Here is a 23,927-nt window from a genome sequence, read left to right as displayed (position 1 = left end):
TTTGTTTGGTGCAAAATAACACAGAGGCATGGGCGTAATTTTCAATCTGATTGTATTGTTGTGTTGTTTGGGTGGTATATTAGTTTCATATATCGCCTGGTTGATATCATCGTGTCTGTGTGCTCTGTTAACAGAATGGTTTTCAGCATTATTGCACCCAGCGATCTCATCGGTTTGGTGAGATTATGACCGTATGAACTGGAGGGGAATTACTTATAAAACGCGCTGGGTGAGAGGCAGGCAGGCAGGCAGGCAGGGGAGCAGGGGGACAGCACACAGTTGCACAGAGAGGGAAGTGCACCCTAGGGCTGGGAGATATGGACCAAAATTCATATCCTGGTACTTTTAGGCTGACTGGCGATACACGATACCAGTATTTCTTACAATGTTGAGGCAAACTCACATGTTAAATGTCACAAGTACAATATCAAAATAACATGCAAAGACAGGGTTTCCTTCAATACCTGGAAATATGTAGAGCTATGTATAAATGCTTTGCACCATCACACTATATCGGTGTAGGCGGTATTGTCTAATTTTATATCTCTTTTGAAAATATACAGATATATTTTCATATCGTTATGGCACCCAGCCCTAGGGCACCCAGAGAAAATAAGAAATGTCAGTGCAAAGAGGTGTCATCACTCCGGGCCTCTTATTAATTGTGCTGTTTTGCTTGGCGCATCTGTGACTCTTTATCTCCTCGGCCCAGGTTCTGCGAGCAGGATTATGCAGTTCCTACGAAATGAATGCCGCCCGCCGAACGTGGCCATCGCTCCGTGACCACACGATGATTGTGATCTTGTGCCCTGTCTCGTGTGATGTATGGCAGGATTATGGTATTAGCCTGCTGCACATAAGAACTTCACTGGCGGCCAGCCGCACCAACCTAGGTATCTAAACAACGCGGCCTGTTTATGGTTGTTATTCAGGTGGTCATTTGTAACCAGTGACCTTTCCCATAGTTTCATAGATCAACCAGATGGTGGTGGCCATTTGAAAGTGGGTGGTTTATGTTGCAGTAACCTCCAGGATCCTCTCTCTGCAGTTACACTGAGGCTGTGAAAATGGTGATGTGCAGTACTAAGGGTCAGGCTGTTGATTGCGGTCATGCTAGAGTGCAACAGTACCAAAAGTCTTTTCTGCTATATTATCAGACACAGAGGGAAAAAGTGTGATACAATGGACAAATACAGCAATGACTGCCACAATGGCGCAATGTGTTGCAATACCTATTACTTGAGAGTTGATACTGCTTACATTTGTTCCTTATATCAAATGGTTCATTGTAATGTCCCCAGAAATAGTATTTTTTTTTCGTCATTTTTTTTTTGATAAAAAAAATGTTAGAGGTGTGATAGCCTTGGTACCATTGACCCCACAGTGGTCTGCACACCGGGCATATTCCCCCATCACTAGCATCTGCCTGTCCTTCCTGACCTGTGACTGGCTTACAAGGTCCAGCATGTCCAGCACAGTCTTAGCACAGAAGTTGCTGTCACAAGCATTTCACTGGACATTGCATCTGTTTTGTGTCAGGGTATGATGAGACGGGTATGATGAACTGAGATGGCAGCACCTTGCTTGAGTTGGGCTTTCTGTTGTGACTGACCAACCGACAGCCCTGGACTTGTGATGAACATTAGCAGCTGTTGCTTGTTCGCTAACATCTGAAGCGAGCACTCAGCACTCAGCTACTGGTTATTGTTAAAGCAACACCAAAGCACTTTTCCTCTGTCGCATGCACACTATTTGTTAATCCAGCACCGGCTTTGGAAATAACAATGTCCACAGACAGTTTCTTATGTCTCATTCTATCAAACTACAGATCCGCTACCTGATCTGGCATACTTGCATAGTGCGGTTATAGCCGATAGAGGGTCGTGAAGCAAATGCAGATGTGCCGTTCACCTTGTTACGAGTTGATGAACCACTGCCACTGAAACGATACAAAAAAACTACAAAAAGGTACAATAAACTCTTTGGTGTTTTTTTCCAATTCTCAGAGCCTCCAAGCCAATATGGCCTGCTTGGGTTGAGTAAATAATATCTGTAACTCACAAAGTAGCGGCGTTTTATTCCTGAAGCCAAGTGGACTCGACAAGTAGCCAGAGGCTTATTTTGACTGTTGAGAACACACTGAGGAACACTTTGCATTGAGAGGCCCAAAGCAAGGAAGTTGATTACAGATTAGCAGACTGCTCTGAGGGTTTGTACAAAGCCAAAGAAAACCACTAGTAGGCAGATCTGGACATACTGCATATAATTGCTGTAATACTGCTTGCTCTAAGTAATAACCCCATGTGAGTAAAAACCCCAACATTCCCTGTTAGTGAAGAACCAGTATCCTTAGGTCAGTTCTGAGAACCAGGAATGTCAAACAGACTTGATGAGTCATATCTTTGGGTTAGCACTGAAAGGAAGGATCTGAGATCAACCCAGAGGGTCACCAGCCAGGTCAGTATTCACCTCTGAGGGGGGTGGGGTTTTTTATGGCAGACAGTGGAGATAGCATGCTACTGCAGCTAGCCTGTAGACAGGGGCGCTGCCAGAAAATGTGGGTCCTATGACAGACAATAATTCTGGCCCCCCCCCAATAATACAATATATTATATATGCTCTCTGGGGGCCCCCTGTCAGTTCTAGGCCCTTAGAATCGTCCTAACCCCCCCCCCGTGAATGAGAGGCGGTTTTTGGGAGGCATGCTGTGCGGGCGGCTCACGCGCGAGTGTCCTTGTGTCAAGGTGCTCTCTGCAGTGCTATTGTAGTCAGAGCGCAGCGCAAAAATGGGTTGCCAGAAAAAGAGCAATCTGCTTTTCCTGTTTGCTTAGGTGTAAAAGCAACATGCTGCCAATCTGCTGTGCTAAACATAACTCGGCCTCACTGATACTGCTGATTCGGGCCATTTCAATCAGCAGGCCTCCTCATCCAGGTGATGGAGCGCATTAACAACAACGGCAAAGAGTGATTTAGCTGATATTTTTATAATTCCCACCAAGGACAAAAATGAATGCATCCGTGAGACATTATGCTTAGTTAGAAAAAAGAAGGGGTGGGGGGCTTCCAGCCATTGCAACAGACATGCTTTGTGGATTTTAAATTATTCACTTTAACGATAATGGATGAAAAAAGTCTTTACACAAATCGGTGAACAAAAGGAATTCACAGAAAATGTGTGTGTGTGCGTTTTGGGTAGAGAGGGTGGGGTGTGTGTGTGTGTGTGCGTGCGACTTTGGTGGAGAAATTGCTAATGAGGACAAACAGTGGAAAAATCCTCCACTCTTCGCTGCTTATGAGGCTTTAATTGTGTCTTTTTCACTCTCTCACTCTCACTCTATCTCTCTCTCTCTCTCCACTGTAATGTTTCTCCTTCTATTTAGTGTTTCCCGTTCTCGATTTATAGCACCCCAAATCCATGCACTGTTATAGCCTCCTCTAATCAACATCCAGAAGGAAAAAACGAGAGAGATGAACAACACGTAGAGAAGGACAAGCTATGGAGGACGAAGACAGACCGTGAACTGAGAAAGTGAAGATTAGCAAGTCAACTCCAGAGTGCATCTGAGTCCCACTTTGATTAAAGAAGAGGCCGAGATTTGCCCAATCAAGGCCTCCTCATGCCAAGTGGTCGGTGATGCTCGGAGTGGCATGAGGTCAAGTGTTTACTGCTTCAGATTGGCAAGTCTCTGGGCGTCTTACTGTTCAAACATCCTGTCCCTATGCATTTTCAAATCGAGATTCCTTCTCTTTGTTATGCGCAGAGAAATGACTTTTATTATGCTATTGCATCCATAGACTTACCTTCAGAGCTTGTTTAGTTGTTTAGTTATTGCATAGATTAGTCTGAGATTAGTTTGAGCTTGTTTAGTTGTTTAGTTATTTTTAGTTATAGCGTGCATTCTTTAATTGTACCCAGTGCAAACTCTCAGTGTGAGAGTTTGAGTAAAGGTTTGGCAGGAGAGGCGAGAAGGTCTGTGTTTGGGGATTCTGAGGCGACTTGTGGACCCAGCGTCCACATTTGTCTTTGTTGCCCGACTCCTCCATTCCCTCCGTTTATCAGCTTATTTTCCCCAACTGCACTGCCCTCTTTTTCTGCTCTTAGTTGAGGAAAGAATATGGAGATAAATTTGGACTGTCAAGTCAGACTAGTCCAGACCATATATTTTGATATATCCTATTTATCAGCCATTTATAACCATAAGAATTTATTTTTTTATTATTATCGTATTTTGTTGCCCATGGCGCTCACTCCCCTCCTCCTCCTCCTCCTCCTCCTCCTCCTCCTTCTTCTCCTCCTCCTCTTCCCCCTCTCTCTTTCTCTCTCTCTCTCTCTCTCTCTCTCTCTCTCTCCTTGTCTTTTTGTCATTTTTATTCCCTTTTATGTCTCATCTGATGGCCAATCCACTGCTGTTATATTGGTCTGGCCCTGGGCTGTGGGGAGAGCCTGTACAGGGGGGACCTGCTCCCCCCACACCCCCCGCCCCTCTCTCCCCCATTTCCTTAAACTCCAGCCACTCCTCTGGCGTCTCCAAGGACATCAGCAATGTGGTTTTTTTATAGCTCCTCATCCTCCCTACACACACACACACACACACACACACACACACACACACACACACACACACACACACACACACACACACACACACACACATATACACCAGCACACTTTCCTTCCCTCCTCCCTCTCCCTTTCTCCTCACAGTGCTGTCTTTAATAGACCCGTAACCACGCCGACAGCTTGCCTGTGCCTTTACGTCCACTGCGTCTCTTTGCAGTAGTGTAGCGCTGGTGTTGGCCAGCCTTGTTGCCGGTGGCCTGAGGTTATCGCAAACCTCCCGGGCGGTAGAGCGAGGCGGGGGATGCGATATGTTCGGCGTGCCGAGTGCTGTGTGGATGGACGGAACAGGTGATAATCCCGGCTGACACGAGCGCCGCTGCGCTCCACTTGGTCCAATCAGAGCAAAGCTCCCTGGACCCATCCGCTGGGGCTTCAGCCACTACTTGTGACCTAATAAACTTGTTTTCCCCGCACAGAACTCTTATATATAATTATATATATATGTTATACATGTATATATGCATTTCATTTGCTGGCTGGTGAGTGGTGAGATGCATGCCTTGTTTGTGAACAGTTGTTAAGTTACATGCTGGTTTTGCATTGGTGTGAATGGTGAATGGTGTGATGGTTTGATGGCCAAACAAAAAGTATGTAGTTTGCAGGATAGCAGTTGCAAAAATAATATTATTCTAGCAGTTTTATTCTCAGCAGTTTGACTGTTTAGGGTTGATAATGGTTGATTTGACTGACTGTTTCTCTGCAGGTTCATTTACAGGTAGTGTGGAATTGGCTTCCTGCATACGGAGCAGGTCTTTACAGGTTTTAAATGCCGTCTCCCCCATCTAATGGAATCCACCGGGGCTAATATTGCACTCCTGGTTGGTGCCATCTATTTTACAGTTATTAGCGCAGGGTTAACCCCGCACACAACAGTTTCTTTTCTCAAGTAAATGGAATCTGTCTGGCTTAGGCCGGACACTGACCCCTATTATGAGCGACTCAAACAAATCACTGCTGCCCCCACCATTTCCCCCAAGGAGTAATGAGTTGTGTGTGTGTGTGTGTGTGTGTGTGTGTGTGTGTGTGTGTGTGTGTGTATGTTGTGTGTGTGTGTGTGTGTGTGTGTATTTGTGTGTGAGAGAGTGAGATTATCTGTGATAGAAAAAAGATTATCTGTGATAGAAAAAAGGTTGTATGTGTTTGTGAGAGAGAGAGAGAGAGAGAGAGAGAGAGAGAGAGTCTTTGATAGAAAAAAGGTTGTATGTGTTTATGGGACTGTGTGTGTGTTTTGTAAAGACCAGTCTCTTGGTCTCTGACGCATGCTCTGTCGTAACTGTGCCCTTAGTGGCCGTAATCAACACATAGTTTTATTTCACTACGCCAGCAGAGGCAATGGAAGCGCTAGTGGAAGTGTTGCAGCCACTGTTGAGCTCCTGGAGATGACACCACTGAGATGGAAGAGATGTGGCGTTGAGACGCCTGTGTGTGTGTGTGTGTGTGTGTGTGTGTGTGTGTGTGTGTGTTTGTGTGTCACGTCTGATCCGTGGTGTATGGGCCTCAGCTGGGGGAGATTTGTAATGCTTTACCAATTCATGTTTTTAAAGCTGCTTCTGGTAATTCTCTGATTTATTTAAAATGCCTGCTTTCAGATGAAGCAATATAAAGTATATATACAGTATATATATATATATATATGTATGCACTGAATGTGTTTGGATTTGATTGGCTGACCCTGAAATGGAGAAGAGTTTTGATAGACCTGGGCTGGACCTGATTGGCTACAATGTCTGTTGCTCTCTTACAAAAGAGCCTGGAAATTTGGCTGACACAGGTTTCAGAGCTGTGGTTTGAATGTAAGTAAAAAAGTAAATCTCTGTAGGCCTGCCTTTGATGACAGTATAGTTTACATAGAGCTGTGAATGACCGCATCATACAGACACACATAGTAAAGCAGTCTAGCAAGCTGATTGATTCATAGTTGATGTGAAGGTACAAGCTGCTATACTGTATGTCATCTATGATTAGATGAAGGCCTGATAGAAGATCTGATACCTATTTGAAGATCTGTTTGCTATATGGTACAGTATACTGTCCATATAGCACAGTGTAGAAACAGAAAGATTGTGGATTTGTTTCTTATGCATGTACACTACAAACATGCAATATGTCATACTAATTAAGGGATGGCCTTATACAATGGCTAACTACTGCTTTAGCTAAAATAAGCTAAAAATGAGCATGTTGCAAAAACATGGTAATTGGTTTGTTTCTTACTATATACAGTTGACCTGAGTGGCCTGAGGTGGCATGTTTTTCTGTGGTCAGATGTAAACTGGGGCATATATTCATTTTTACAGCAAATATTGAAGGGACACGCCGGCCTTTTGGGACTTAAGCTTATTCACTGTATTCTCTACACCTCCCAATAGTGACAAAAGGACTCCAACATTTTCCTATTTACATGCTGTGATTTGTATAGTTACAACATGTACAAATAACAATGTCAAATAAGATACTGCCATTTTGTAAGCATAAACATACTTGGAACTATGTTTTCATTCAGTTGGAGCACTGCTCCTTGGGGTTTGAAGAAGTAACACTAGAGCTTTTTGGGACTATTATTATTATTATTGGGAGGTGTAGGCTATTGGGGCCAGCCACTTCAAGGCACCTGTGCTAAGCTAGGCTAGCGGTGGGTGCGTCAGACTGAGTAACTACACGCACAGAAATGAGAAGGGTATGTATCGACTTATCTAACTCTAGGGAATACGGTGAATAAGCTACGATGACTAAGTCCCAAAAAGTTGATGTGTTTCTTTAAGATAAGAGGATCCATATCCTGCTCTTCTCTGTGCGTGCTACAGTATAATCCAGTTGGTCATTTATCTGAAACAGCTAAATCTATTCCTTTTGCTTTTTATTTTTGTTATTTCATTATTTTGGGTCAAACGTCAAGCTCCATACATTATTTGTAGTTTAATTAAGTGCTTCCATAGAAAACATGCCAATCACTGAAATTGATTTGAATGTCTTTAAAAACGACTATTTCATAAAGTTTGTCCAGTCTGTAAGCAGCTCTGTTTACTGTACTTGCAGACTACATAATGCATACTTAATAGATACACCTTAACAAGGGCTTTTGTAATGTATAGAGTGGCCAAGAAAGGCTCACCGGTTGTTAACTCAGCTGATGTCCTTGTAATAATAACCAATGTGGCCTGAAGGAAGACAGGATTTGTGTCTGTATCTTCCCCACAGCTGACTGATAAAGAAAGAAATGTTACCACGAATAAACATGGCTACTTGTGGATGTTGTTCTTCTTTCAGACACACTTGACACACTGCGATGATAAGAAAGGACTCTAGACAGTTTTGTCTCAGGCTGTTGAGTTCATATCCTAAACGCTGATGAAGGGTGGTGGTGTGGAGGGAGAAAGGGAACCCTAATGTTTGAATGTCTTTTTATTTCCTCTGTAGTGTAAGGCCATGGGATGCTTTAAAATGAGCATCAGCTTTATAAAAGAGCATCTAGTGAACACTTACAATAAACTGTATCACATGCAAGTCTAATCTACTTAGGAAAATAATTAGTTTATTTTGTGTTAGTTTATTTTGTGTTAGTTAGTTTATAGTGTGTGTGTGTGTGTGTGTGTGTGTGTGTGTGTGTGTGTGTGTGTGTGTTTTTGCTGTTTGCTGTGGGCTGTTAAAGGGCCCTGAGGACTATATAGAACTTTGGTGCAAGCCTCTGATGCGGCCCTCTCTTTCCGCTACTGCTGAGGACGAGGCGCTGTTTAGTGGACTCTGCGCCCGCGAGCTCTGCCTTTAACAAGCGGGCGAACTTTGGGTCTGGCCATTGAAGACGTTTTCTGTCTGCTGCTCTCCTCTGTACTCTCGTTGGCCTCGTCCACTTTGTCCAGCGTGTCCTGCAGAGCTGAGGACTCTCTGGCCAAGCCAGCCCTACTGCGTGCCACTCCTCCGTACCCCCCGAAAAATATTTTTTTGTGGCTAAATTGACAAGTGCACTTGTGGATTGTTCGCTGCTCAGATGGAGTGTATCAGGGAATTAGAGAGCTGGTGGAAAGATATTTCTTTTGCAGGCAGGGCTGAAAAAAGAGGAAGGAAACTCAGTCCCCTGTGGCTTTGCTCTGTTTTGACTGTTGTATATATTTATTGCTCTGTGGCTGAATTTCTCTTAAGTGATTGCACTAAGTTTGGTACAGCTTGCCAGAATGGCTGTGAAAACAGAAATGAAATAAATAATAGCCCCCCTTGCATCTCTCTTAAAAAGAACACCCTGAAGCTCAGCCAACGCTTATGACCCCCCGTTGCTTTCATTTTTCCCCTCCTCGTAAATCTGGCAGTGCACTGACAGTAGCAGCACTGTAATTCCTCAGATTGAAAAGCTGTTCCACAATGAGAGATTTCCTCTTCCTTCCCTTCCCCATCTTCTCCCAACGCAAGACATCACGCTACGCTACGCTACACTATGCAACACACCCTAAGGAGTCCAGGCAGGATTGGCAGTCAGCCCCCTCCTCCTCCTCCTCCTCCTCCTCCTCCCCTTCACAGGCCAAGCAGAGTCCTTACACACTCTGTCCCGCAGACACCCAGCTCATTTTATCGGCAACTCCCCCTCAGCCTGCCTTTTGTGGTCCATTTGGGACCAAAAATGCCCGTCGTGCAAAAAGGGCCTAAGAGAGCTATGCGGGGCTGGGGGATGAACTAATATCCTGCACTGGTGATGAACAACACTGGTGGTGGTCAGAGTCAGGGTCATGGTCAGGGTCTGAGTCAGAGTCTGGCTGGGACTTCTTCTCCCTCACATGGTGTGTGTGTGTGTGTCTGTGTGTGTGTGTGTGTGTGTGTGTGTGTGTGTGTGTGTGTGTGGTGGTATGGCGTGTCGTCGTCGTGCGTGTGTGTGTGTGTGCGTGCGTGTGTGTGTGTGTGTGTGTGTAGGGGGGGTGAGGACTCGGTGATGGACAGGAAAGCTGCCAGGAGGATGCTTACTGGCGCCACTTCAAACCCACTTCTTCTGGGACAGCATGTTTGCATCCAAAGTGATGCAAGGGTACTGTGAGGTCTAAGTAACTCATAATGGCTTCTTGGCTTGCATAGCCAATATTTTATTCTCTTTTTCTCTCTCTCTCTCTCTCTCTCTCTCTCTCTCTCTCTCCCCGTCACCCCCACACTCTGTCTCTTTTCATCCCACTTTCCCTCCTCATTTTTCCCTCCATACATTATTGTTTCTTTGTTCTTACCATTCTTGCTGACCCATTGCTGTTGTGGCTCTTTTGTTTGTGTGTGTGTGTGTGTGTGTGTGTTGGGTCTGCTGGTCCCGTGTTGCGGAGCCCTTTCTCTGGCTCGATCCCTGTGTTCCTGAACTCATTACGTTTCAATCAGCCGCGAGCGCTGGGGTTGGCCCCCACAGGGACCCATAACTGTAAATAAGCACGACTGCTAGCGCCCCGATAGCATGTTAGCCCGATGATAACAGCCCTTCTTAGCAGCCCTGTTGACCTTCCTCTCGCCTCTGGCTTGCCCAGGAACTAACAGCCGCTCTCCTCTCTCTCTCTCTCTCTCTCTCTCTCTCTCTCTCTCTCTCTCTCTCTCTCTCTCTCTCTTTTAATCTCCAAACTCTCTGCAGGGAAGATTATTCTTTTGCTATTGGAGAGAGGGGGAGGAGGAGGGAGGTGGGGAGTGTGTGTGTGTGTGTGTGTGTGTGTGTGTGTGTGTGTGTGTGTGTGTGTGTGTGTGTGTGTGTGTGTGTGTGAGGCAAGGAGGGAGGGAAGAAAAGAAAGACAGATCATGTCTGGGGGAAGAAGAGAAAGAAAGGAAAAGATGAAAGGAGGGGAACGGTGTGTGTGTGTGTGTGTGTGTGTGTGTGTGTGAGTGTGTGAGTGTGTGTGTGTGTGTGTGTGTGTGTGTGTGTGTGTGTGTGTGTGTGTGTGTGAGTGTGTGTGTGTGTGTGTGTGTGTTGTGTGTGTGTGTGTGAGTGTGTGTTGTGGCCAAAGCCACGCCGGCTCCTTTGTGAGCCCTGCAGATGATTAAGCCGTAAATAGATAGCACATGATGGGGACAGTGTGGATGTAGCAGATTGCTGCTCCACCTCTGCCATGTTTGTGTGGCTACAGAAACGATCAATTGCTAATAAAAACAGAGAACAATAGAAAAACAAACAGATAAACAAAGTTTTTTTTATTGTATTGAGACAATTTTAGTAAAACAGTAAAAGCATAGTGATGTGCACTGAATTGCTGTTGGCTTTTGTTCCATTTGAATATGAATGTTCTCCTCTTCCTCTTTGGAGTGCAATGGCCCTGGATCACATGGGCGTCCACCCTTTACACACATTTTTCATGCGCACTATAAGAGAGGGGGAAGAATTTTGTGCGTGCGTTGCATTTTTATTCTCGTGACTTTTCCACCACTCGGCGGTGGAGTTAATGATATTGGCTTAGAGTGCAGCCTCAGTTAAAGGCAGCCTCTCTGACATTTTGTAATTGATTTTGTTAATTGCTTCCTGACTCTGTGATAGTTGTGCCATTTATGGGGGATATGGGGAGGGGGTAACCTAAGTCTAATGGCAGCTCTCCTTTCCTCTCCTCTCTCCTTTTCTCTCCTCTCCTCTCTCCCCTCCTCTCTTTTCCTCCTCTCTTCTCCTTTCCTCTTATCTCTTCTCCTTTCCTCCCCTCTCCTTTCTTCTCCTCTTCTCTCCTCTTCTCTCCTTTCCTCTCCTCTCTCCTCTCCTCTCCTCCTCTCTTCTCTTCTCCTCTCCTCTCTCCTCTCCCCTCCTCTCTCCTGCCCTGTGGTGTAATGTGGTGTGGATGTCTGCAGGCAGTTGGAGTTATTCGGACACCTGTTAGAGCCACACATTTGGAGGTCACTGCTGTTTAATCTTCTGCAGATGGGGTGAAGCGGTAGCGGGAGGCGGCGGACGCGACGGGGCGATGGGGAGATTGATGCTGCCCGCTCCTGCACCTTCAGACGCTCAGGCTGGCCACCCAGATGGCAGACGGACTGCAGGGGTGGAAGGAAAAAAGATAGAAGGAATAAAAAAAAGCAGAAAAGCGTTACAGACACGGTTCAGCTCAGGGTCCGAAGCATGGAGGCGGCTTCTTCTCAAATCCCAATCAATTCCGCCTTTATCAGCTGCCTCGCGTCCGGGAATCCAAGCGCACTCTATTCCCCGCAGCAGAGCTCCATGTGCTTTCCAATAATGAAACAGAGCGCACGGCAAAAAGGAAAGAGAAAAAACAGAATAGAGAGAGAGAGAGAGAGAAAGAGAGAAAACGTGTCCAGGAGGTGTTCTCCTCTACCGAGTGCCTTTTAATTTCCACTGTTAGCTGTAACCCAGCGAAGCCAGAAAAGAGCCTGCAGATGCCTGCGTCCAGATGCGGTAGAGGACACAACATCAGCAGGTGGTCTCTGTCTCCCAGACGGTCCAAGGCATCGTTACATCCTTACCTCCACTGCTGAGGGGTCGTGCTGTTTATTCCCTTACTGTCCATTCCCACTGATAAAGTGATCTCGATTTCATTTCTACTTTCAACAAATAGGCTCTGATTTAAGGTTAGGCTAGATTTACAAATGGACTAGCCATGTGAACGTTGTTTAATATGAGGTGGGTCTCAAATAATTTGAATATTGTGGAAATGTTCATTTTGACCCCCTAATTTTGTACAAAAAGTGAACCTTTCATATATTCTAGATTTATTAGATATAAAGTGAAATATGTCAAGCCATTTTTTGTTGTAACATTGATGATTACGGCTTACAGCTCATGAAAACCAAAAATGAGTACTATCTACAAAATATAAGGGGGGGGGGTAGGGGTGGGGGAGGGGTGCTTGTAGTACTGGGCTGGGCTGGTCTAGGCTGGGCACTGGGGCTGCTGGGGCTTGTAGTACTGGGCTGGTCTAGGCTGGGCATTGGGGCTGCTGGGGCTTGTAGTACTGGGCTGGTCTAGACTGGCCACTGTGGCTGCTGGGGGGGCTTGTTGGGCTGTAATGGGATTAGATTAGTCATGTTTGCTGCTTCTTGTCCATGTATGACTGACCCAGCCCTGGACGCAGGCTCCATCCCTCTCTCCCACACACACACACACACACACACACACACACACACACACACACACACACACACACACACACACACACACACACACACACGCACACACACATACATGTGTGGCCCAGCCCTTGCAACAAGCAGGTTCCACAGCCACAGCCCCCCACTCTCTTACTCACTCACACATATGGCCAGCCCTTCTATACCGTCTCTCTCTCTCTCTCTCTCTCTCTCTCTCTCTCTCTCTCTCTCTCTCTCTGTTGTCCTAGAGGTATTTTTAGTGTTATGTCCCCTGGGAATTTTCAATTGGAATTGAATTGTGTACGTGTGATTATTCTGTGATGAGTGTATGTTTGAATTCTAATAATGCGATGAGACGGATAAATGGTTTTGTTTGAAAATCTGTGTTTGTTTGTCTACACTGTGCCGTGCATGTGGGTTGGTTGAAAAACAGATTGTGTGAAGGAGCACTCAGTTATTGGTGTTCATATTGCAGATATAGCCCACATACTTTTCTACAGATGCCTCGTGATGCTAGTTTCAACGTTATGTGCGAAACACAAAAGGCACAAACATATGCACAGACGATCAGGCAGCCCACTCTTTGTTTTTATGAAATTTCTCATTCCTGACAGCACAAAGAGAATTAACTCTGCTCAGATGAGAACAGGCCTCTCGCTGAGGCTGGCTTTTGTCGGCTAAAAGTACACTTTTCCGGGAGGAGAAAAAAGACAAGAGAAAAGCTCCGAAAGCGTCTGAACTGAGTGGAACCCCGACAGTGCCGTGCGTTCCCCAGGCGTCCCTGAGCTCCGGTCTGCTGGGGTACCGTCTTACACTGCTGCCGTTCAGACTCAATTTGTTAAGTGCTAAGTGCTGCATAGGTTGGTCTGAATGGCGGATGATGATTAATATGGAGGATAACCTGGGAGGAAGGAGTCTTCCGAGAGGGAGACGGAGGTTTTAGGCCTCCCCCCTGGAGAAGCTGAGTGATGATGGAAAAGGACGGCATTTCTTTTCTCGTTTATTTTGTTCCTTCTTCTTTTGTTCTTTCCTTTCTGCTCGGTAACTGCCTTCATTATTTTACCCCTCTAATGTCTCGACACCAAATAAGTTTCAAAAATCCGGCTTTGTCCTTTTGGCCGTGTGCGGAGACATTACTAATAGCAGGTGACTGCCAATAACGGTTTACTGGCTTTGTGCTAACCAAGGACTTTAGGTTGGCTGTGGCTGTTTGTGGTTGATAAACACTTGCGGTAGGGCTACACGGAATTGATTTAGGGAGCATCGCAGTCTGAATCTGAAGTTAGGCACCATAAAATTAAAAGCTGAAATCAATGGCGCGTCATATATTTGCCTGTCAGCGCGGGCGGGCGTATAACCTTGAGGCCAGCTTGTCATGTTGCTCCGGGAGGAAGCCGGCCCATGCTGCATCCTAATTCCGAAGCGGATGGCTGAGTGACGCACAGTGCGGCGCCCCGAGTGTCGCCGCGGCGACAGCATCACTGCGCTCTGTGGATTTAGATCAGAAAAATAACCCTGGTGTTCAGTCCAGGTGGTCGAGATTAAAACCAGTGTGTCAGTGAAGCTGTGTAATGCTTATATATGCAATATGAGGTTAGCTTATGAACACAGCAACTCTGGCTTATGGAGAAGTCAGTCACATCTAACTACTAGGGTTGGGTACCCATCACATTTGAACCAATATCGGTACCGGTGCCTGAGGTTCAGTGTCGGTATTCATCGGTACTTGATTTCGGTACCTTACCCTTACTGAATCCGTAACACCTTGTTTGTAACAACTACAGCATTTAATTAAAGTTGCAAAAAAGAAAGATTTTAACACAATACAACCCCCTCTCCCCTTCACCCTCCACCCTCCTAAAGTATGAACATATGAACAGTGGATTGTAAACATTTTTTAAACAGACTCAATCAAACTCAAACATAGAACAAATAATTAGTCCATTGGGGTTATGGGATGATAAGGCTATTTTAGGCCATGTTCATAAAAAGGCAATCCATCCACTTGAATGTGTTTTATGCAATTTAACAGTAATTATCCCCTCCTTCCCAGTTCTATCTTTGTTTAAGTGACTTAGTTTCAGTCAGTCTCTAACAGGCGTGTGGATAGGATAGTAGAATAGTTTAAATGAGTGTGGTCGTTCGGTTATTCTTTGACAAATAAAACATTCCATGCCAACGTGAATTTGAGCTTGTTTGAATGCAAAGCATTGTCCCAGCTTAAAACGCTACCCATAGCCTATCAGGTTATCTGCATGTTAGCCAACAAAGTGAATGCGTTAGCATAGGACTCACAGCTCTTTTTCAAACTTTGTTTTCATCTCCCCATGGATGTTTTGGGGCAGACGCCCTTCTTCAGCACGAATGTTGGATGTAAAATTGTAAATATTAAAAAACAACAACAAAAGAACCCCCCCCCCAACTTCCCTGTTGAACTTGAGCTAAAGTTGTGAATGTTCATTAAATGTTCATTAAGTGTTCATTAAACCGACACTGTATCTTGCTCTTTCTGTAGCAGTCGGGTAGTTTTGCACAGGCATTGCACAAGTCTCTAACTCCTATGGCTTGAGTGAGACAGCTCTTCCACTGTCCGTGGTGCTGTAGGTGGCTCTTCCACTGTCCGTGGTACTGAAGTTTGCTCTACCACTGTCCGTGGTTCTTGAAGGTGGCTCTACCACTGTCCGTGGTGTTGAAGGTGGCTCTACCACTGTCCATGGTGCTGAAGGTGGCTCTGACTGTGGTGGTTGCGGTCTGTGCTGTTACGTTATATAGCGACCTTGAGCTCCTCTCCACTTGTCCACACAGCACAGCAGTTTCCCCCTGAGGAGCAGGAGGGGAGAGTCCTCTACAGGCCACACACACTTCCCCTGGGATCTCCCTCATACCTGTGAAACACACACACACACACACACACACACACACACACACACACACATGTAGAATTATGCAGGGGCCATATCTGGCAGGCCATTCTGGCTCGCGGGCAAATACACATGTGTGTGTGTGTGTGTGTGTGTGTGTGTGTGTGTGTGTGTGTGTGTGTGTGTGTGAGAGAGTCCGACGTTATTCCTTTTAGTTGCTCTCCGCCTGAAGGTTCCAGAAATATTAGGATAATCGATGCATGAGTAGTTGAAAGAAATGAATAGACTCATCATTTGTCTGAACGTGCGTGCGTGTGTGTGTGTGTGTGTGTGTGTGTGTGTGTGTGTGTGTGTGTGTGATCAATCTTGTGTGTGTGTGTGTGTGTGTGTGACATGTGATAGCGTAAGCTCCATAAATGGTTAATGCAGCGGAAGAAGAGCTGATAGATTACACACGCATCTGGACAGAACAGGTGTGAACACACACACTCTCACACACACTCACACACACTCACACACTCTCACACACACTCACACACTCTCACACACTCTCACACACACTCACACTCTCCTTCACCCAGCAGCTGGAATCCTGTCCTTCACTTCCCTCTCTCTCTCCCTCCCTCCCTCACTCCAGAGTATGTCTCCCCACTCTTTCTGTTTTGTGTTCTCATGTTTAGTTCTTGAATTAATTAACTTAGAACTTAGAACTTAGAACAAACTGTGCTTAGTATGACACTGGTGCCATTCACATAGCTTTTTACTGACTCAGGTTGTATGTGATCTTATCCTATTAGTCTTTTAGGGTTTTTTGTTCAACTCAGTCTGAATATTTCCATCTCCATGCACACCCTCCTCCCCCAACAGTATTGTGCTTTGCTGGAGAGCCCTTGCCACTCCAATCAGCCAAAGTGGCAATATTCATTTTGCCGGGAGAAGCATTTACATTCTGCATCCAGCACATAGGAATGAGATGCCAGCACTCATTAGCAAGCAGGGAGCTGGTCTTACAGTGCTACGACACAACGCTGCACACACAGTCATATGTCACCAAGATAAACACAGCCGACACTTCTCACTGTGGAGGCGTATCTATACTTCCCCACCCCATACACACACACACTCTTTTCCCCTTGCTTTTTCTCACCCCACCTTTCCTCCTTGGCGATGGCCCTCTGATGGCAAGGCGCCTGCTCATGCTTGTGTGAAGTTTGTGGAGAATTTTGTCCGTTGGGTAGGGGACCGACCGAAAACTGGCTGCTCCCTGTTCTGTGTCCCAGTCTCGTGTTAATGGTGCTGAGGAATGAGGGTGGTGTGTTAGCGGTGCTGATGGCGGTGGTTGTGGCGGTGGTTGTGGCGGTGGTTGTGGTAGTGGTAGTGGTTGTGGTAGTGGTTGTATCCCAGGGGGGGTGGAGGCCCTGGTTGGAGTGGAGGAGATGAGGGTGGAGTGTTAGCTGCTGGGGTGGAGTGGGAGATGAGAGGGGTGGAAGCCGTTTGTGAGGAGATTTAGGGACCCCGACCCGGAAAGATGGCGGTGCTCCTCAGTAGAGCTGTTTTAATGACTTTCCTCCTTGGCGATGGCCCTCTGATGGCAAGGCGTCTGCGCTGTGTGAAGTTTGTGGAGAATTTTGTCCGTCAGTAGGGGACCGACCGGAAAGATGGCGGTGCTCCTGTGTCCGTGCGGTGCGGGTGGAGGAGATGAGGGTGGTGTGTTAGCGGTGCTGATGGCGGTGGTTGTGGCGGTGGTTGTGGCGGTGGTTGTGGTAGTGGTAGTGGTAGTGGTTGTGGTAGTGGTTGTGGCGGTGCGAGGGGGGCGGGGTGGAGGGCTGGTGGTTGGGGTGGAGGAGATGAGGGTGGAGTGTTAGCTGTGTGAGGCTGGGTGGAGGAGATGAGGGTGGAGTGTTAGCTGTGTGAGGCTGGGTGGAGGAGATGAGGGTGGAGGGCTGGTTGGTTGGTTGGTTGGTGGATCAGCCTGTTTTTCCTGTATAGGCAGAGAGAGAGTGATCTGCACTGACAGTGTGGTGCTTGCCCCATCTGTCAGTAATTAGCTTGCTGCTACCTGGCGCCAGGTGCTCGCCTCTGAGGCTCCCCCTCCGCCGCCACATGGACAGACTGCCAGCGCCACCCACCCCTCCCGGTGGTGGTGGTGGTGGTGGTGTTGTTGTCTGTGTGTGTGTGTGTGTGTGTGTGTGTGAAGGGGTGGTGGTGGTGGTGGTGTGTGTGTGGAGGGGGTGGTGGATATGTTAACTTCCTTACGACCCATGACAGCCTCCAGAAAAGACAGAGCAAAGAGAGAGAGAGAAGAAGAAGAAGAAGAAGAAAAGCATTAGGTCCTTACACACCACACCTGACAGCTGTCTCTGGGAAATAGCAGAGAGAGAAATATTAAGACCACCACAGTGTCTGGGAAATGCAGAGTCTGAGAGAGTGAGAAGAGAACAGCATCTCCATCAGCCTACTGCAGTCTCCACACTGGGACAGCATCTCCATCAGCCTACTGCAGTCTCCACACTGGGACAAGGGTCAACTTCCTCTCCAGTGAACTTCTCCATTAGGCATCCAGAGAAGACTCACCTACAGTCTCCACAGATAGGACAGCATCTCCAACCTACTGCAGTCAAACCCCATCAGCCTACCAGTTTTTGAAGAAAGAGAGCGAGAGAGACAAGAGAGAGAGAGAGAGAGAGAGAGAGAGAACTTTCAGAGAGATCCAGAGAGACCACACAAGAGAGAGAGAGAGAGGTGAGGAGGGAGGTGAAAGGTGGAGGTGGAGGTGAGGTGAGGTGAGGGTGAGGTGAGGTGAGGTGAGGTGTCCGTCAGGGCTGTAATTTAAGTCCGACGTTATTTAATATATATATAAACGAACTTGCTATCCAGTTAGAGCAATGTCCCGGTCCTGGCCTCTCCCTCCTAGATAGAGAGGTGAAGTCTCTATTTTTTGCTGATGACTTGGTTCTACTGTCTGCTACTGAAAAAGGTCTACAACTACAGTTAGACATAGTAGAAAAGTACTGTAAGACCTGGGCCCTAGAGATAAACCTAGACAAAACAAATGTAATGATTTTCCAAAAACGCCCCAAATGCCAAGAAAACAAACACAAATTTAAAATTAACAATTTCCACCACCATGAGTTATACCTACCTAGGTAAAGTTTTAACATGGCAGTGAATGCACTGAAGGAAAAAAGCTTGAAGAGCCCTAAATGCAATTAAAAGAAAATTTTATAATCTCCAAATTCCAATTAAAATCTGGCTTAAAATATTTGATAGTGTCATCCAGCCCATTGCGCTGTATGGTAGTGAAGTATGGGGTCCACTCAGTCATCATAGCTATACTCACTGAGACAAACACACAATAGAATCTCTACATGCTGAGTTCTGCAGATACATTCTACAGAGTACAGAGAAAAACACCAACAAATGCATGTAGAGCAGAATTAGGTAGATGCCCACAAATCATTAACATCAACAAAAGAGCACTCAATTTTCTGAATCACCTTAAATCCACAAGACACCCTTCATTCTAAAGCCCTCCAAACCCAAGAGCTGAACCCAGAAAAAAGTTCCCTACATCAGTTGTTTCAGAGACTAACTGCCTTGCCACACACCCACTCTGATCAGTCTCACAATGACACTGTTTTCCAAAAAACAATCAGAGTAAACCAAATTATGAAACAATGTAAAGAAGCCTACAGTATTTGGAATATTGGAAAGAAGAAACTAAAAATCAAAGTAGATTACAATGCTATCTGGCCCTAAACCGAGAATATAAATTAGCAGAATATCTTAATACTGTCAGAGATAGAAAACAGAGACTGACCCTAACCAAGTACAGGCTAAGTGACCACAAATTGGAAATCGAAAAAGGAAGACTCAGAAAATCATGGCAACCAAAAGAACACAGAACATGTGGTTACTGCATGACAGGTGAGGTCGAGACAGAGATGCACTTCCTCCTACAATGTACATCCTTCAATCAAACAAGAAATCTTTTCTTCAACAAATTTAACTCAGAAATTCCTATAGATAAAGCATATCTTGCTGCCCAGTATGTATCAACATGCCACAATCTGAGGGACAATGAGTGACCTATATCGACAAATAAACACACACACACACACACACACACACACACACACACACACACACACACACACACACTGCATCATACACTGCATTTTATTTTACTTTTACCTATTTATTTTATTCTTATGAAAATCTATTGACATGTACTGTATGTGTTCAGATTTATTGTATAACTGCTTTGGCAATATAAGTGAGCTTGTCATGCCAATAAAGCATTCTTGAATTTAATTGAATTGAATTGAGAGAGAAAAATGCTAACTCCTTAAGATCTGCCTGACGAGAGAGAGAGAGAGAGAGAGAGAGAGAGAGTTAGAGACCTGCAGATCAGAGAGAAGAATCACCTGCAGATCAGTCTCCTTAGCTGTGTTTATGTTGCTAGTCTCCATGTTGTGACGGGCAGTCCCTTAGAGGCTGATTGTTTTAATTGCATGTTGTTGTTTTTTAACGTGGAAATCGGTCCGACTTGTCACCAGAGCTGTGTCTGAGGAGACAGTGCCCCCCCATCCTCTCTCTTCCTGTCTACTGATCCTCCTGTCTGCCTTCAGGGAGAACTGTGTGTGTGTGTGTGTGTGTGTGTATGTACAGTGTGTGTGTGTGTGTATGTGTGCAGTGTGTGTGTGTGTGTGTGTGTGTGTGTGTGTGTGTGTGTGTGTATGTGTGTGTGTGTGTGTGTATGTGCAGTGTGTGTGTGTATGTGCAGTGTGTGTGTGTGTGTGTGTGTGTGTGTGTGTGTGTATGTGCAGTGTGTGTGTGTGTGTGTGTGTGTGTGTGTGTGTTGTGTCTGTGTACTGAGGTAGAGCGGCGGCAGGGTTAGTCTCCCATCCACATCTGCACGTCGGCGGCCCTATATACACATGCAGCACATCTTAACTTCATTACACCGGCTTTTAATTAGTCTGCGGGGAAATGTGTCCCCAACGCTGAGCAGACTGCTCACTCAGCCCCCGCCCCACCAGCTACCTGCCATGTCAAATAAGACATGTGTGCTCCGTGACAGGCCTACATGCCTTCTTATCTCACATACGCTTTGTGCCCAGAACCTGTGTTGATTCTCTGAACTCACGCTGTGTGGTCTATTTTATGCACTTATTTTGACTGTTGCAGCATGTTTAGCATGTTTAGCATGTTTAGCATGTAAGGGTTAAGCGGTCTGTTTTAATGCAGAGTAGGACAGTAGGAGAACAGCCCCAATTACTTAACGAGTGCACCTTTGATATACTGATAGGTAAACATAATGGATATGTACCTCTGTGAAACCGGGAGCCCATCAGAGCATAGGGCCCATTACATCATTTGCATAGTATTGTCTGCCCTTGTAAAGCGCTTAGTGACTCATGTCTGTGAAAACTTATGTACCTACCAACATGGCAGATCTGAAATTGCTCCCACATTCCTAAATGTTTTGTATCAGACAATTTGACCTAACAAAGAGAACACGACAAAAAGATTAGAATAAATTACGTTTTCATACCCAGAATCTTCAAGCTTGCTTTTGACATTGATAGATATGCTTCAGATGTTAAGAGGTTATGGTAAAAACATTTATTATTTTTTTTAACCATGTCTGGCTGTAATAATTCATTTGATAATGTTGGAAGGGCAAATTCCTGGAAAATGCACCAATACAATTTTTACTTATGATGTGTGAATGTAGATTGCAATTGACCCTTTCTTATTGCCTGTGGTGCACATGCAGAAATCTAATTTTACAGTCATTGTAGCTATTACATGGTAAATTGATGTCTTAATAAACTATTTGTACTCAGAATGACTCTGTTTTTTTCTGTCTTCTTTCCATAAACACAATAAATATCAGTGATCAGTCAGTGATCACATGGGTAATAATTTCATGAACTTCTGAGCAAAACTTACTTTAAATGTCTTGCATGTCAACTTCTTCGGAATTGCTAACTGCATGTACATGACGGCATGTATATTCTCAGTTAGGAAGCAATACATTATAAATGTGTGTGGGTCGTGGTTGGATTGTCCCCTGTACTGTGGAAGACACTATGTATGTGAGAGCAGTTAGCGGTTAGCCGTGCTCAGTAAGGTCTTTGCCCTTGTCCAACAGCCCTCTTTCACTGATGCACTGAATGGGAGGTTGGCTGGCCACTGACGCAGTGTTGGCCCACTGCCAGTCTAATGGTCTCAACTCACAGCTCTTTCCTGTGTGTGTGTGTGTGTGTGTGTGTGGCCACATACACGTGTCTCTATTTATGTTGTTTGTGTGTGTGTGTGTGTGTGTGTGTGTGTGCTTGCTTGAGTTTGTGTGTGTGTTTGTATGTGTGTGTGTTTGTGTGTGTGTTTGTATGTGTGTGTGTGTGTGTGTGTTTGTATCTTTGTGTGTTGGTGTGTGTGTGTGTGTGTGCATTTTGCAGGTAACCTGGGAAGAGTGGACTACATTAGTGAGTTTGAGTTTGACCTGTTCATCAGGCCCGACACGTGCAACCCGCGCTTCAGAGTCTGGTTCAACTTCACTGTGGAGAATGTGCGAGAGACTCAAGTAAGCACACACACACACACACACACACACAGACACAGACACAGACACACACACACAGACACCCACCACACACACACACACACACACCACACACACACACACACACACACACACACACACATACATAATTAATGACTAACATAAAACACACCCATGTACACTCACCAGTGTGTAATGCATAATCAAGTACTGTACAAAGGACACCCAAAAAAATGCAATGTACACAAACACATACACACACACACACATACTTTTTTGTGTCTTCCAAACACACCCACCTTCCTAGACCTTCTCATCAAAGTTAATACACTAGCATCGAAGTCTACAGCCCTTGAATTGAATTTCATCAAAGTTGCAAATCTCACGTCAGCGTGAGTGACACTAAGGAGAGTGATGGGTGATATTCGCTTGTCATTTCTGTATTGATAATGTGACAGGACGCTCAGTCATCTATGCAAGTGTCACCCCTACTGCGCCCTTTCTTCCCCACGCAGTCTGCAGAGTAATTAGTCAAGTACTGAGAACTTTGGGCCCTGTCACGCCTTACTCTCAAGCCAGAACTTGGACACAGAAATGCCTTGGTGGACACCGGCTACCTGGAGTTGCCCATCTTATCATTTCGTTTGGTAGACATTCTTTTTTATTATTACACGGCTCTTCATAATGCTGCAGAATGCTCTATTCACTTGAATGAGCCTTCGCAACCTTTAGGTCTGATAATTTTGGATAACAGACTGTTGCTATGTATAACAGACCGCTGTCAAGGAAAATGGGTTTTGTGCCTCTGATTCACGTCTTTCATATCACTCCGCAAGTAGTCCAGTCACTTCTTGCAATGGAACTTCAAAAGTGAAAGCAGACGGTTGATCAGCTGTGTTCTAAAAAATGTTTGATTCAAGTTCAGTGTGTGTTGCAAACTATTTGTACCTTAGCAAAAGCCATGACGAAACAGTAATAGATCTATGTAAAGAGTCATATCATGGAGTTTATTTTTTTGTTTTGGCCTGTAGCCGTGTAATAAGCAGGGCGCGTCGGGGTCCTGTTTGCCCTGTCGGGACTTATTTTCCGATAATGACCGGCATTCTATACATTATCCCTTACTTGTTTAATTATTCATTTTTGAGATGGGGTTCTAGATCAAATTTAGAATGAATGCAAATGGCTGCAAATATCCATTTACATTGATAATATTGTATGTAAGGTTTTGTGTCATCACAGAATCTGTGATGTCTGTCATGCTTCTATTTGGAGTAAATTTATTTATTTTTTTGGAGAGTTTTCCCCTGGCATCCCACTTTGTGTATTGCGGAGTGTTGTGTGTGTTGTTGTTTGTTTTTGTTGTTGTAGTGGAGGTCGTCCCAGTGTTTGTGTTGGCTGTTGTTGTTTGTTGTTATAGTGGAGGTCGCCCCAGTGTTGTGTTGGCTGTTGTTGTTTGTAGTTGTAGTGGAGGTCGTCCCAGTGTTGTGTTGGCTGTTGTTGTTTGTAGTTGTAGTGGAGGTCTTCCCAGTGTTGTGTTGGCAATTGTGTGCCTGACTGGCTTGGCTGGGTACAGTGTCACGGGTCTCAGACTCTGCCTCCGTCTGTCTCCGACCGCTCCTCCTCGTCATCCGTCAGAAGGGCAGCAGCCAGCCGTCTCCAGCGCACCGATTGGACGAGCATGCGGTCACATGCCACAGTGATACGTCGGAGCGTGAAGAGACAGGGAGGGGGGCGTGCCTGCTGTCCGTCCGTCCATTAGACTCGGCCGAGGCAAGGACGTTTCAATTCTATTAGTCCTGAGTGGAAGCTCGTCAGTGGCTCTCACGAGGGGGGGTCTAGGATGGCC

At 45.6% G+C, this 23,927-nt stretch overlaps 1 protein-coding gene across 1 annotated transcript in view; it reads left to right on the top strand.

Annotated features, from left to right (window-relative positions):
• agbl4 (AGBL carboxypeptidase 4) overlaps positions 1–23,927 on the top strand; it is a 351,628-nt gene that overhangs the window by 6,722 nt on the left and 320,979 nt on the right. Inside the window, exon 3 of the mRNA XM_048251844.1 lies at positions 21,978–22,102. Coding sequence (XP_048107801.1) covers positions 21,978–22,102 — 125 coding nt within the window. The remainder of the gene's footprint in view (positions 1–21,977; positions 22,103–23,927) is intronic.

This window comes from Alosa alosa, chromosome 9, assembly GCF_017589495.1.
Source record: "Alosa alosa isolate M-15738 ecotype Scorff River chromosome 9, AALO_Geno_1.1, whole genome shotgun sequence".
Lineage (NCBI taxonomy): Eukaryota > Metazoa > Chordata > Actinopteri > Clupeiformes > Clupeidae > Alosa > Alosa alosa.
Note: the sequence above shows the minus strand (reverse complement) of the source record. Positions and strands in the feature narration are given on the sequence as shown.